Here is a 16,759-nt window from a genome sequence, read left to right as displayed (position 1 = left end):
TGCGCATGTTTAGCGGCAAGACGAACAAAGTTGTTCTTCTTATAAACTATGTCATAGTGAAGTATTTGGTTGTTTTTATTGTCTCTGTCGCATATTTTTTACTCATATGGAGACAATTTGCAGGTGGATCGAGAGTTGCAAAATGTGACCTTTTTTCGGCACTAATGGCCATTGAGCAGTGACGGATCTTTTTCCTGCCAACACCTACTGCGACACAGGTAAATGCTCTCATTCTAAGGACCGGTCTCCAAGTCCTACAGTGGGATTCGAACCCGCGACGCAAGGATCAGTTTCTTACTTAATTCGCGACTCTACAGCAGACTTTTTAAGCAATGCGCCACGTGGGCGACTAATGTAATGGTTTTGAAGATATAATGCTAATTTTGAATAAAACAGTTAAGTACTTACATGCTCATTTTATGATTACTCATTAATAAAATAATAACGACATACACCAGTTTAATGCACATTTATACTGAAATAATTATCATATTCCTCTATACTGTACTGCCAGTTAATAGGCTTTATTTAAAAGGGGTATGAGAAAAAGCATATATAATGAGTAAGACATCGGGATCGATGCTTCTCATACCTCAATACGGATACGGATACGTCAGATAGAACAATCTCTATTACTTCCATCATTTATCACTGTTATAACACGTAAGAGATTTTAAACTTCAAAGACAGTTCTAAAGTTAAGTATCATTGTTAATCGTAGTATCAAACTTTCAGTATTTATTTGGTACATAATTAATGTTAAAAAATAAATATTTTAGGTCCTAGAGACTGCCTTGGCAAAAGTCTCGCTAAAATGGAAATATTCCTTTTTCTAACAACACTGGTACGGAACTACGATATTGAAAACGAGGCGGGAAAACCCCTTCCGTCACTAGAAGGAACGTCCAAGGGATTTCGCGTTGCTGATCCCTATCAAGTTTGCTTGAAAAAGAAGGACTAAATTAGATGGAAAAAGAAAAAAAATTAATTTTATTAGTATATATTGTACGCAAAATTATAATCGATTTATCTTTATGCTTCATGCAATTTATATAATTAGGACATGAGACAAAGGAATGAGGCAGAATTTTCGGCTGGAAATAACACGTCAATAAATATTTTCTGAAAGAATTTTTTAAATTTTTTTTTATATGTATTATATAAAAGAAATGTATATATCATGCCTTAGACTTATTAAAATCTAGCAATCACATACATTGAAAAAATCGATTATTATGGAACGCCATCACTGCCTTATAGCATAAAACTATGCATTTATTATGTCAATCTATCATTACGTGATGTGAACATATCTTTACGTTATGTCAACTTTTTATGGGGTGTTGTAAAAATATCTTTACATCATGTCAATGCTGCATTACATGAAGTCAACACATTCTTCCATTATGTCAGCACCTTATAACTTGAAGTCCAAAGTTCATTATGTGAAGTGAAAATATGTTTACATTGTGATAAAACTTTATTACGTGAAATAAATGTATCTTTATATTATTTCATTTCTTTAATATGCAAGGTCAAAATTGCATTACGTCAAGTTAATTTCGTTTAACATTTATTCTATGATTAAATTTATCAGTACGTTAAGTCAAAGTTCATTCCCTTTTGTGAGTGTATATTTCTATAATAACAAAGCATTATTACGTGATGTAAATGTATCTTTATTTTACGCCGAGGTCATCACAATGTTAGGTGAAAACATCTTACCTTTATGTCAGTGCTTTATTACGTGATGTGAAAAGGTTTATAACATAATGTGAACATATATTATGGAAACAATCCCGGCGTTCCATATTATATCAACACTTTCTTACATTATGTCAAAACTCCATTCCGTGATGTGGATATATAATTACGTTATGTCAAATCTTTCTAATATGATTTAAGAATATCTTTATATTGTGTTAACTCTTTATCATGTAAATTCAAATGTTCATTACGTGCTGTAAAATACATTTACATTATGTCAAAGTTGATAACCGTGTTTTCACGACGGGGAAGGGGGGTGTTCTGATTAATTAGGACGAATTAGAGACACATTATATAAGGGAGGAGGGTCTGGCTTCCTCTTTTTTCCGACATAACTTTATCATAGAAAATGTTCATTGAAGGGGCTTGAAATTCCGCCCCACTTTTTGCTGAAGTATAAGGGAATTTTTTTTTTAGGACTGATCGAAGTTGGACCCCCCCCCCCCCCCTTTCACCCATTGGCAAATAAGATTTTTGAGTTTGGACGTTATTTTTTCCTGGCTGACAAACCTCCCCCAACTTTCAAAAACGATACAACGTCACTGGAACTAGTCATTTTGTAACCGTTCCAGCTAGGTCCAGATTTCTGTTACTAAATTCTGCCAGTCCCTCACTGGTTCTTGAAAAGAGTAGCTATAGAGGGACGGTATGTAGCTGCAGATCTGTAGCTCTCCGAAAAAATATATTGATAGACCGGAGAGCTACAGTGCCACCCATTGAAAAAACTGTATATTTATTGCGCACAAAAAAGTGCGCTCGGTTCTCGATTTATTTCTCCATGTTTTAAAAACTGTAATCTCAAAATATTACTAACCGTGTGTTCCTAACATATTCTTCCGCTGTTTCCACAACCAAACATTCCTCATGATTGTTGTTAATAGTCTTCCTGACCTTGATATTGTAATCATCGAACATTTCGCTTATTTATACTGCCATTTTGGTTTCAAAGATAATTCGGTCCAATACGCTTCGTTCAGATGTCAACTTCGAGAGTACTTGATTGAGGATAAAGGAATTTTTTGAAATCTTTCCTTTTTTGCCATTGAGGTAAGAATTTGGAAGAAATAATCAAGAACCGAGCGCTCTTTTTTGTGCGCAATAAATATACAGTTTTTTCAATGGGTGGCACTGTAGCTCTCCGGTCTATCAATATATTTTTTCGGAGAGCTACAGATCTGCAGCTAGACGGTATGGTGTCTAAGTTGGGGACCAGGGGGTGAAAGCCTGGAAGCTCTCAGGCTTTAGTGTTTTTTTTTTTATAAAACGTTTCAACTTATTTCAGTTATATTCTATGTGAAACCAATGCAATGTCCTACAAGGTAAAACAAATTGATTAATTTCATGCATATTTTGATCACTAAAAATGGGAGGGCGGGATCCCCCTCTCCCCACCCACACATCGGTGCACGTATGAAATACGATGTATTTACACTTTTGTTTTTTAAAGGAGGTTTAAAGACTGATAAAAAGCTTAGGACAGTGTTTTGTAGTTAGATCAAAAGTTTCGGACTTTTCAAAATAAAATGAAAAAAATTGCTGCATTACACATACTATATATATTTAATTTGCGATAATTATGAAATTAAACGGCCATTGAATTTCGACGTTAAAAAATTACAATCGTCAATAAATATTCCATGGAAACATGATCCTATTTATAAATTTAACCTGATATTTAAAATTAAGGATTAATTAAGTCTTGTGTATAATTTAATATTTGATATGTTTAATTTAAGTTATTTGCAAGTTTAACATATGTGCATGTAATATTGAAAACACAAAACGAACTTTTAGGCATAACCTAAACCTTACGTCACAAAATAAAGAGTTGAAATATTCTAAGATATACTAACAAGAGGCTAACCATTTTGGACACAATGTAAAGATACAATGGCAGAACATAATAATGATTTGTCAAAAAGTTAAGGAAAATTGACATCATGTAATAGATTCCCGTCGTTCTGTTGCAAATTGATGACACAATGTAGTAAAGAATTGGACACATGTGACAATTTGTTCAAATCATGTAATGAAATTCTGACATCGTGTTATATCGACTTGATATTGAATTAAAGATAAATTCACATCATGTAATGAACTACTTAGACCAAATAGTAGAGAGTGCACATAATGTAATAATGAGTTGAAATTTTATAAAAACATCTTTACACCACGTAAAAATTTTTGACTTAATGTCATAAAGAGCTAATATCATGTAATGGAAGATTGGCGCAATGTAATTAAAGTGCGAGTTAATGCCATAAAGACTAAACATAATGTAATGGACAATTGACATAACGCAATAGTAGTGTGTGTAAATGTCATACAGAGTTGACATAATGTAATGAAAGATTGACACAATGCAATAGTAGTGTGGACTAATGTCATAAAGAGTTGACATAATGTAATGAATGGTTGACATAATGCAATAGTATTGTGGGTTTATATCATAAAGAGTTGACATAATGTAATGGAAGGTTGACACAATGCAATAGCAGTGTGAGTAAATGTCATAAAGTGTTGACATAATGTAATGGAAGGATGACGTAATGCAATTGTTTTGCTTTTAACATTACTACACTAAGTTGAAAAAATCTGTCGATTACGTTAAGAATTGACAGCTTTGTCAACTTAATGCACAGTTACAGGTTACTTAAGTACAGCTTAGAAATATCCAAATATATTATGCTATATAATGTACAAAAATACAAAGAATATCCAAATATATTATGCTATTTAATGTACTAAAACACAAAAGATATCCAAATATATAATGCTATATAATGTACTAAAACACATGGATGTAGCATGTTCACCAATATCTTTTAATTATCATCTTAGGAGATGACAAATCCAATGCGAAAAAGACACCTACAAATATGTAATATCCTGATACATTATAATTTTACAACATGTCTTTATTAATAAACACTCGTCTAATCTTTTTCACAACATTTATAAATGGATGCTGGCCGTGGAAGATCCATTCCAAGGAAAGTGTCATGTTCTAAATTTTTTATTAACTCCCACCCGGTAAATTCAAAATTTAGAACATGAGAAAAGTATAATAAAAATATATAATTATCCAACAACAAAAAATCAGTGTAATTTAAAAGATAACGACATATTTTCTGACGAAATGATAATCTCATTAGATTCACTACAGTTGAAATCATTTCTGGGACAGGGATCACAAATTTCATACACTTGCCATCTCTGGACCCCCCCCCCCCCCCCCACACACACACATTTTTATGAATTATTTCACTAAATCTATGCTGCTGGCATGTCTTCTCTGTTATTAGCTTTCGTCAATCCAATCTTCATACAGGTCGCCACTGTTACTCTTAGAAAAGTATTTGTTTAGTGTGCCTTAAATCCTGCTAGTTCACAAAGATTTTTGTCAAAAACCTGAATGTCGACTGAAGAATCTACAAATGTATACCAAGGTTTCGGCTTGTACGCAGTTCAGTGCAACTACCATTATTAGGCCTATATGTTGACAGAGTTAAAAATATTTTTTCTCCATCTGATGAAGATGTCTTCACTCATGAAGCTTTATATGGGATATGGTCAGAAATCAAGTGAGCTATCTTTTCTGGAACCGTCTATTATATATGTTGAATAATTTATTGTCACCCCTTTTCTTGCTGCATTTTTACACGTCAATTCCTCTCCGGACAATCAAGTATGTTACATAATGTTAGAAATCAAATAACCTAGGTCAGTTTAATTTATTAAGTCAACAATAAAAAAATGTTTTAAGTAGGATAAAGTCCTCAAACTTTTGGCCTCAAACAGTTCTTTCTCTCACAGAATGGACTGTTTTCGAACTTTCTCCTATCCTTAAAAGATCTTTGAAAAAGGCAATGATGATAATATGTTGATAGTATATTGTTTAACGTCCTTTTAGAGAATTTTTCACTGATATGAAGACGCGACCACTTTCCGGAGGAGTACTACAAATTTTGTCCTATACTCGGCACTTAAGGCCATTGAGCAGAGAGGGATCTTTTTTAATTGTGCCAGCACCTACTGCGACACGGGGCCTCCGTTTATACGGTCTCATCCGAAGGGCAGGTCTCCATGTCCCACAATGAGATTCAGATCCACGACGTACGGACTGACTCCTTAGTTCGCGACACTAGAGCAGACACTCTATAACCACTGCACCACGCAGGCGACTGGAATGGTTACAATTATACAGTGGACCTTCAGATATCCGGACGCCAGATATCCGGATGCTTCAGTATCCGGACGATTTTTCATCGGAACGAAATTTGAAAATGTTATTCTGTCTTGTTTAACTGGTGATTCAGATATCCGGATGCTTCACATATCCGGACAAATTGACTGGGAACCAAAGCGTCCGGATAAATGAGGGTCCACTGTATATGTCTTCAATTTCAGTCCCTGAAAAGTTCTATTTTCCAATTTTGTGGGTTTGCTAAACCATTTGTTCAACGTTAGTTCACTGTGTGTTTACAGCTTTGCGTTAACCAGCCCGTTCAGCTCATAATGCATTCAAAAATTAGTTCTTAGGTGTATTTAGGAATAACTGTCTAGTAAGTAGAGTATGCCAGGGCATCAACAATAGTTGGAAACAGCATAATTTGCATAACGTGCGAAATCCATGAATACATGAGTTATTCCACGTTTCCAAATATCGTTGGCATACTCTACTAACTAGACAGTTATGTCTTATATTTCCATTTCATTGCAAAAAAATGGTAAAATTAAATTTTGAAAATTTCCTGTAATAGATTTAAATTACACGACGCTTCCCTTGTCAAAAGTCCCCACTCACTGACGACAAACACAAAGACAACCGCAGGAGATTTAAATAAGAAATAACTGTCAGATTTTTCAATTTCATGACGATGATCAATCAATCGGCTTGCGTGATGATTTTATGCATAAACACCTTCGGTGAAAGGGGGTGTGGCATTTCGTTTGAACAAAGTTACATAGGGGTCCTCTGTTCCAGGTTTAGTTGAAATTGACCCACTGGTCCTGGAGAAGTAGATAACATTGTAAAACTTAACGAGAAGGACAACAGCGACAGGCACTGGACAAATCTCACGTGAGACTTTGGATCAAAATGATGTAGCAACTGCTACATATATGTAAATGATATAACGCCGGTTATTGATAGAAATGTCATTCAGCATTGCAATGCAACACTTAATATCATAAGAAATTATTATCAACCCCTTAATGAAATCATACTTTCATTAATCGGCGATTTAGCATATTTATTAAGGGGTTGAGGAAATCAACTTAAAATGCAATGTTTATTATCATACTTTCATGTTCAATACTAAAATCTGATTGGTTTAGACGCAGTTAACAATCCGTTTTATTATACCTCATTATAGATATTCTACACAACGCGTTATCTGATTGGTTCTTGGTTATCACGTGATCGGGCCGTAAAACTTCATATTTCCCGGCCGTCGGCACGCTTTTCTTCATATTCCACCTCTTCGGAACACCTAGTGTATTTTCCAGCAATATTGTTCTCGTTCGTTGAATGAAAACTCCAGAGAGTAGTAGACGTCACAATAGCCTGGTTTACGTCACAAAATTGCTGATTAGAAATGTGTCAAAAGATTTCAGGAACTTTGACGTTAAAAATGAAAGTGAATTGGAGAATTCCTGTGCCGAATATGAAAGTTAATGTTTATTTCAAAGGTTTTGCTTGTTCGGTATAATAAACAATTCATTGCATGAATGTTCGGGAAACATGAAGACTTATTCAGCCAAGAAATATCATATTCCCCTCGGGCAGAGCCCTCGGGGAATATGATTTTTCTTGGCTGAACAATTCTTAATATTTCCCTCACTATCATGCAATAAATGTATACTATTACCCTCAGCCTTAGCAACACACGTGACAACGGGTAACACAACGGTAATGTCACATGCGTGGAAATTATGCGCGTACGGTTCACCGTGGAATTCTGAAAACGTCAGTTGTGCGTTTGAAAGAACCGGAATAAACTTGACGTCAATGAAAGCTTGCGTCCGATGTAGCTTACTTGAAAACAACAAAGTACAGGCGAAACATGCTTGCGAGTGCAGAAAAAACGAAACTTTAGATGATAAAGGACTCTTAGAGCATCAAATAAACAATAAAGAGGTCAGTAAATCTTTTTCGAGGTAGCGTGGAGTTTGAAAGCTTTCTAAACGTGAACGTAAAGACGATCGACGATTTTTTTTTCTGACATCCTAAATCGAGAAGACATTCAGCCTGTTTTGGAGGGTAACAGTTGAAATTGACACCCCAAGAAAACCATTGTCAACCTCCGCTGACGCGTCGGTTGACAATGGTTTTTCTTGGGGTGTCAATTTCAACTGTTACCCTCCAAAACAGGCACCATTTATATAATAACATTACATGTACATGTAAGCGATGCATTGTAGTGCTTAATATTTCTATCATAAAGTGGTGTGTCCAATTCTCTCTTGACTCAAAGGATTCCTTAAAACTTTGCGTTTGGTACCGGGGTATTTATACAATTAGTAGATATTCTTGTAAAAAATATTAAGTTTAAAAATATGACATCATAGGTACAAAACATCATGAAAGCTTTAGTTTATTATAATATTTTTAAATGAACATTTTTATCAATCACAAACGTCCCCAAACAAGGACCTCCGCTGGGGATAGTACGTTTGTCCATCCCATGACGATCTGCAATTGTACATAACGGCCTACTGTGTTTGAAGGGCACCAAATACCGATCCTTTGGCCCACATTTGTAGATCCTGTAAAATGTCCACAAAGATCCATGTCGTAAATGTTTTTGCCTACTCTTACGTCAAAGTCGTGAAGTTGGCCAGCTAACGAAATGAAAAATTACATGTATAATATAATTATTTTTCTTTAGATATTGTATTTCTATAATTTTTAGATACAGACTTCATTGATATATTGGATTATGCTAGGAATTATCAAAAGGTTCGTGGATTGGCACGATGAATTTTGAATTTAAACCTTATAATATAAGGCGCATCAACATTTACTTAGTGTCATTTTAAGCACTAAGAGCAGCGCGAGCGCTTTCTTTCGCCGTTCCCGATCCAGCGCCACTTAGCAAGTTAGATAACTTCACTGGTTTTTCTAAAAATATGCAACTGGAAATTCCCGACTCACTTTTAGCTATTTTAGTGTAACAATGAGTTACGTGCAGTTCTCATAATAGGGGTCAGTTAGTAGGTAAAGATATGCATGTACATTGTACAATCAAAGTACTAAAAGTACTGGGAATCGCTAAGCATATTGATTTGAAATTCATCAAAATTATTTTGAATTTAAATTTCCTGCTGTATTGAGTTTTAAGAAATATGTTGACAGTGCGACAGTGCTTGGGCGAGGGCAGTTGTTTAGTACATAATCAAATATGTTACTTCTGAAAACTTCCCGTTGGATTATGAAATTCAACATTGTCTTATTCCTTTTTTTCTTCTGTCAAAAAATCAATCAGTATCACATATATGATACTGCAAGAAGATATTTCTCTGTGTAAAAATATTTTCTTTCCCCATCGCCATGTAGGAATCTATTAGAGGTAATATTTGCGTATAAATTGCTATTTATTGGAAGGGAGATGGTAATCGAGTTTTCCGATGAAACTTGGAGTTTAAATGTAGCGATACAATTGCTGGAAAATCTATATTTTGAAATAAATTTGAACACTTGAAAATGTGAGTAAAATTCCTTTCATTTGTATGCAACACTGAAAGCCAAAATCTTCTGGTGATCATTTTTAATAACAAATTCATTCCGCGTTTACGAGTGTTTCAAATTGAAGATTGGCATCATGTTTGTAACATCGTCATTTGACAAAACTCTATGTTGATGAAATGAACATCCGTAGAATTAACGCCCTTTTTGTCAGATACATTTAATAGGTAAATAAACATATGAGTATAAAAATATTAAAGCTATCTTTCGATGCTATCCTTTAATCTCTGATTTTCAAATGATCATGATTTATGGCGTATTTGCAGTAACTTTTGTTGTTGATATTACAATATGTTTTACTCATTTGTAAATATTACTTTTTACAATAATTTTTTTTTTACTTTTCTTCTTTGGAATAAAAAAATTCATTAATACCCCCCAAAGCATTTTTTGATTATTGTTAAAATAATTTAAAATGCTTCAATATTTTTTTTTTACGGACGCTTGATGTTTTACACCATTCTTTACTTGTTTATGTATGATCTTCACTACCATGCAAAACATGCTGAGAGGAAAAAACATATCTACGGCATTGTTGTGCTAGTTGAAAAGGAATACGGAAAATAATAACTCATTATTTTTCTGCTATTTCAATGATAACTAATTCAAGAGACCAAGGAAGAAAATATATGCAAGTATTAATCTGAAGTATGAATTAATCTTCATGAAGATATACAACATTGTTTTATTCTGTTTTTATTCAGTCTTCATTAAGAATCGGCAACACAGCTGAGGTGAATTTTTTCATAAACTATTTCTTCCTTATAGTTTCCAACTTCAAGTATTAAACTGTTTGCTTAACATTACATTAGCCATATTCCTGACCATTGCTAAGAACGTTAATTAAGGTTTTAGCATTTTTCGCCATATCCTGCACACTACACACACAATTTTAAAGCACAATATTCCGAGAAATAAGTTTTACTATTTGAATGGATTTGTTGAAAACACAACCACCACATGCCCTACATATCTGTACAGCCACAAACTGCCTTTCCTTAAGAATTATCTTCATCATCTCTTATTTATATGTTACAAGTATAGAGTACAATACAAGTAAAGACATTAAAAAGACAGTTCATGAATGCATTGCAGTCTGTTACTAATTGATACTTAGATGCGAAAATCAACTTCACTGATAGCTCTAGGAAGGCTTCTTTTAGTTACATTGCCTGAAGTAAGGGTCTAGATGAAAACAAAATAGTTTTTATGGATGTAAGTTACAAAGAACACACCATTTTACGTAAGTACATTTAGTACATTGTTAATCAATTTTATTTTCTTTTAATACTAAATACTAGTAACTCACTTCCAGTTTGAGATTTACAGCTGTATAAAAATGATTAAAATCCCATCTGAGTTTTAAATCATGTACTTATTCAAACACTATATTACATGTACATGATAAATAATATACTGCTTTTAATTAAGTATAAATTGCACAATAGATGCAGCAATTATTACCTATATGATACAAAAGTAATGTGTGCCGACATGATTGCAATGAACTACAATATATAGAGAAGAGCATGGTAAGAACTGCTTTTATCTACTATCTGTGGAATATCCCTTTACCTTACTAATTGCTTCCTATTATTAGAAATACACGTAACGCAGCAGTACTCTAAAATATAACAGGAAAAGAGTCAGCGATTTCCATATTTTTAGAATAACAAGAGGAGTTATATAACTTCCTTATAGTGGCGCTGGATCGCGAACGGAAGTAGATTTAGGCTGACAGAAAGCGCTTTGCGCTGCGCTTAGCGCATAAAAATCCAGTGTTAGTAGATAAGATCGACGGTTCTTGCCATGCTTATCTCTATACATTGAAGTTCATTTTAAATCTTGTCGGCACTCATCACATGTGAACCATGTAGCTAACAATTGCTGCTTTTATGGCGCAACTTTTTGTCCCCCGCTTGAAAAGTGGGGGATATTAATTTGGATCTGTCCGTCCGTCCGTCTAGCTGTCCGTCTTTCTGTCTGTCTGCAACGCTTTCGTTTCCACACGATATCTCGAGAACCCTTTGAGATTTCGCAATATAATTTTGCATAGCAACTCCCTAAGGACAAAAGAAGACCTTATTGATTTTGAGGTCAAATGATCAAAGATCAAGGTCATAAATTCACAAATTCTGTGTTCGTTTCCGCGCGATATTTTGAGAACCCTTTGAGCTTTGGCAATGAAATTTTACATAACAACTCCCTGTGGCCAAAAGAAGACCCTATTGATTTTGAGGTCAAAAGGTCAAAGTTCAAGGTCGTAAATTTATACATTCTGTCTGTATGTAACACTATCCTTACCGGGCGATATCTCAAGAAGATTTTGAGCTTTTGCAATGCAATTTCATACCAAAACTCCCTAGGACCTCTCTCACCCCTCTCAAAGTGTCCCGTCCCGTTTGTTTTATTAGTATTTATTGTATAACATGTCGCTATTTTTAGCACAGGGGCATGAGGAGAGTTATTCAGTAAAAAACAGGTTCTCGGCAGACTTTATATTCTTATTACATATATTAGAACTGTTTAATAAAGGTTAAATTTGACATCATGCATTGTATAAAATTTTGACAAAATCGAACGTGAATATATACATGTACATGTGACTTCATCTTTGCAAATAGTTTTCGATTATTGAAAGCGAATAAGCAATCAAATCTTTATATCCATGGTGTTTTAGTTCAGATATGTTTTTAATAATTCGCTTCACATGTGAACTGAGGTTTACTTTTTCCTTAAGGGTTCGAATTAGCTTGTTAATTATAAGGTGTATTATATGCCATGCACATTTAATGTAGTGATCAAATAAGTACATTTTTTAAAACTTATTTGATAATTTTAAACCGAAATACTTTTAGGAATTTTATTTAGTGTTTCGCATTATAAAATTGATTTACAGCATGTGAAATAAATTTATTTCTTTTTCTACGAACCCTAATTTCAAATGTAACTAAAAACAATTCTTTCTGTTATCACCCTAACATCATACAGATTTGAAGTTGATTTTCGGTATCAATTAATAGCACAAATGCATTCCTACACCTTGTGTTGTACTCGATACACATGTATATGAAGTAAATAATTCGCAATGAAAGGCAGTTTGCGGCTGTGGGTACATGTAGGACACCTGGTGGTTGTGTTTTCAAGGAATCAAAAAGAAACTAATTTCTCAGAATATTGTGCTTTAAAATTGTGTATGCAGTGCGCAAGATATTGAGAAAAATGCAAAAAACAAACAACAAACAAACAAACAAACTTAATTGAACTTTCTTATCAATGGACTGGAATAGCGCCGATAAAACTGTCTAGCAAATACATGTAGTGTACCTGGTAATTCTTGTATTAGGAAACTAGGGGGAAAAGTCTATGTAAAGACGAGCACGTGTTGTCGTTTTGACTGCTAAGCAACTTGCGGACTACCTAAAAACAGAATAAAACAATGTTGTATACCTTCATACATGTAAGGATTTAATACTACTTGAGGTTAATATACCGTTTTTTTTCTTTCTGCTGAATTATTAATCATAGAAACAGCAGAAAAATTACGGGAAATATTAAATTTTCACTACAGTGCTATAGAATTTTTCCCCTCTAAACACGTTTTGTTTCGTAGTTAAAAGCATACTGTATACAAACAAATAAAGAATTGTGTAAACGTCGGTAAAAAAAAAATACTGTTCATCTTTATTTTTTAAGTGCAATTTCTAAAATTAAAGCACAGTCACTAACAGCCAATCTTCAATTTGAAACACTCGTAAACACGGAGTGAATTTATTACGAAAAATTAACACCAGAACATTTTAACTATCGGTGTTGCATATAAATGAGAGGAACGTTAGCGAACGTTCAATATTATTTAGAAATATTCAGTCATGTACATTTCTAGCAAGTGTATGGCTACATTTATAGGTCGGAAAACTCGTCGACCGTCCCCCTTCCAATAAATTGCGATTTATACGCAAATATTTCAATTTCATCTTTTTTCTCTGTGATAATTCTTTGAAAGTTAGCGGAGTTGATTTCTTGATAATGCTACCGGAATGTAAACAAGGCAGATCGATAGATCAGGAGCTAAGGTGCCTCATATGCACACAATTCTCATGCGCATCTGTCTCTGTGTCTGACTCTAAAGAGGCCAAATATGCATGTAAATTTCGTGCAACTGCCTTTGTGTTTGACGTCAGTAGGCGAGGACTATTGAAATTGGCATGAGAGTCCTCGTGTAATTTAAATCTATGTCTACATTTTTAAAGTCTAAATCTACAATTTTATTTCACAATGAAATGGAAATATAAGGAATCACTTAGGCCACAGTTGCTATGCTAAATTTCATTGCAAAAGACATCGACGATAGTGGGAAACTTGGGATACTTTATGCATAACGGGCGAATTGTCCCATGTTTGCCACTATCGTTGATGCCCTGGCATTCTATACTAACTATACAGTGATTTACCTCTTATAGACTCCTATAAGGCGATGTAGAAGGAAAATATGTTTACATGTTGTTTTTTTTTTCATTAGGTTTGAGAAATAAATTGCTGTTTGAAATAAATATCTATCATTTAAGAAGAAGGTATGGTTTTAGCTTTATTGCGCCCTTAAAATGTAATGACATCAAAAAGTTTTGAAACTGGCTTAAATATTAGTTAGATAAATTACTCTGATAAATCAGGAAAGAATATGGCATGAAGGTTTACCATTCTGCAAAAATTGCATTAATGTGAAGCATTTCAATTTCTATTTTTTTTTTCTCTGTGAAAAGCTTCAAAATGGCACATTTCAAGGGTGATTTTCCTTTAGAAAACAGTGTCCACACCCATCGCCCACGTTAATTTTTTGATATTTTGTGCAAAATTCAATAACAAATAACATATCTCAAGATCTTTGTGTGCGAGGCCCGTGGACGATGTTATCTGAAAGAAAATTCCATTGAAAACTCTATGTGTCTTTTTAAAGCAACTTTTTATTTCAATACGGAAAATGCACATGTTTATGACGTCATAATTAGCATTTAAAAACACATGTGAGAAAAATGACTAGTATGATTTTTCTGCATTGAATTTCAATTATTTAACAAGCATGAGTTTTCAACTTTTACACCTGTCCAGTTTCATTTCTTAGAAAATCACAGGGCAAAATTTGTATGGAAACCATACCTTCTTCTTAGTATATATTGTTTTTTTTTTAAAGAAAACATTTTCTTGCAATTTCATGTATGTAAAATTGATTGATCTTTTGACGGAAGAAGAAAATGTAAAATGCTCAAAATAAAAAAAGGCATAAGACAATGTTGAATTTCATATCACAACGGGAAGCAAGACTCACATGTTTGATTATGTATCAAACAACTGTGCTTGCCCTAGTGCAACTGCACTCTCAAGATATTGCTTAAATTCCAATACAACAGGCAATTTAAATTAAATAAAATCATGAATTTCCAATGGCGATATGCTTAGCGCTTCCCAGTACTTTCAGTACTTTGATTATACCACGTAATCGAAGATTCGGTAATATATAGTTTTTGTCCTGTCCGACTGTATATCTGTCTCATAACTTGAGTGGGTTGGGGTATGGCTTTCATATTTCAAATTTTTATTGGTACCAACAACAAATTTGAGTTCTTCACCTTGACCTTAAGAGTTTGACTCAAATTTACATAAAAATTACCGCACTTTAACGTTAATTGGTAACAAATTTGAACAGTTGTAGCTAGGGCTTTCATACTGCATGTGTGTATTCACTGGGACAATTGAGTATCTAATAGCATAAACATTTTTTACCCTTTGACCTTGACTTTCATGTTTGACCCACTTTTAAAACACTTTAGCCTTGATCATAACTTTTGAAAACTTGTACCTTGGGCTTTTGAATTCATATTTCACAGGTTTATTCCTTTTGATAAGACTTTCCTTTGGATAACAGCATTTTGGACCTTGAAGATTGGAGTCTTGCATTTGAGAAACTTCAACTTCGCCATAAGCTGTCATACGGGGGCATCAGTGTTTCACAATTACATATCGTTTCTGTCTAAAATATTAAAAAGTATTATCTATGTTTTTGTTACTGCATATCCATGTAGAGCAACCTCAATATACTTCGTCTTTCTACCTCTAGTCTTTGGTCTCTCCGATAAAACAAAAAAATCTACGCATGGCGACCACTACGTTTCAAAAAGCATTGAAATAATGTAGTGGACCTTCTATATGTAGAGTATGGAGATACGTTAAATAATTCAATTCCACGCTTTTGAATGTTTTGCGGTTGCATGCGCCCCGTTTTCTGACACCCAATCTGAAAAAAAAAAAAAATCAGGGGTCACATGTTAAATACATACCACAACAGTCGTTTCTAGCAAAGACTTCTATTTCATGTATTTTGAAGTTCCTTCCAAGATCAATCCGAAGCCATGGTGTCTTTTCTGTGTCGGTGTGAGAGTAGTCCGTAAGGAGGCCATTCACAGCCTTTGAGGCTGGATATTTCCGGGTGTTATGTTCCGAACTTTGAACTGCAAGTTTTCCATAGGCCACATTTCTAAGATCATTGTGGCCTTCGGCAAATTTCATTATACATGAGAAAAATAGAAACAAAGCGAGCAATAAAGAGCGCGTCATTATTGCCTCGCTATCTGACATTCTCAATCTGATATGTTCATGTGAATCTCAATTTTCAGCATAGTACAGAGTGTATTTGGATATCAAACTTAACAAAACATTGTGACAGATGTACATATATCTAAAGATCACTTGTGTATAAGTTACGGATGTAAAAAAAAATAAATACAATGTGCTGACTGTTGCCTTTTTTTTTTAAAAGCAAAGTGTTCTTGATCTTCCCACATTAATTAAGGATCATGACTAAAATTTTGTTGGCGCAATAATGTTAGAAACAATCAATGATCTTCTGTTTAATATTTACATGAAATAACCTTCATGATATGTTAAAATAAGCTCTTTTTTAAACATAATGTGTCGACGCTTAACAAATTTTGCAAAAATTATAAAACTACTAATGAATTTGAAATCATTGAACATGATGATCCTTGTCGTTCGATCCCTATTTATTCAAGATATCTCCATTTATTTCATCTATATAAAAAGAGAATAAAACATAGTGAAATCATGGTACGTGTCCAACGTAGGAGAGGGAAAAATAATTGTAACGCATTCCTATTTCAATATTTATAATTTAAATCATTCGGCCAGACGATGACATAAATATATACATGTATTTTAGCATATAGA

The 16,759-nt window shown here is 33.8% G+C and overlaps 2 protein-coding genes across 2 annotated transcripts in view; one reads left to right on the top strand and one right to left on the bottom strand.

Annotated features, from left to right (window-relative positions):
* The window catches only part of LOC134238562 (cytochrome P450 2U1-like), a 40,608-nt gene extending 39,634 nt beyond the window's left edge, over window positions 1-974 (top strand). Inside the window, exon 5 of the mRNA XM_062720679.1 lies at window positions 780-974. Coding sequence (XP_062576663.1) covers window positions 780-961 — 182 coding nt within the window. The 3' untranslated portion in view covers window positions 962-974. The remainder of the gene's footprint in view (window positions 1-779) is intronic.
* A 7,427-nt stretch (window positions 975-8,401) lies between these two features.
* LOC134238560 (fucolectin-like) lies at window positions 8,402-16,237 on the bottom strand. The gene is made up of 2 exons (XM_062720678.1): window positions 15,853-16,237; window positions 8,402-8,613 (listed from the first exon to the last, which is right to left on the bottom strand). The coding sequence occupies exons 1-2, from the start codon at window positions 16,148-16,150 to the stop codon at window positions 8,402-8,404; spliced, it is 510 nt and encodes a 169-aa protein (XP_062576662.1). The 5' UTR covers window positions 16,151-16,237.
* Window positions 16,238-16,759: the final 522 nt, after the last annotated feature.

The sequence above is a fragment of the Saccostrea cucullata genome, unplaced genomic scaffold (genome assembly GCF_032062105.1).
Source record: "Saccostrea cucullata isolate Sc308-1 unplaced genomic scaffold, CSIRO_AGI_Scuc_v1 ctg3328, whole genome shotgun sequence".
Classification (NCBI taxonomy): domain Eukaryota; kingdom Metazoa; phylum Mollusca; class Bivalvia; order Ostreida; family Ostreidae; genus Saccostrea; species Saccostrea cuccullata.
The sequence above is the reverse complement of the archived record's forward strand: the minus strand, read 5'-3'. Positions and strand labels throughout refer to the sequence as shown.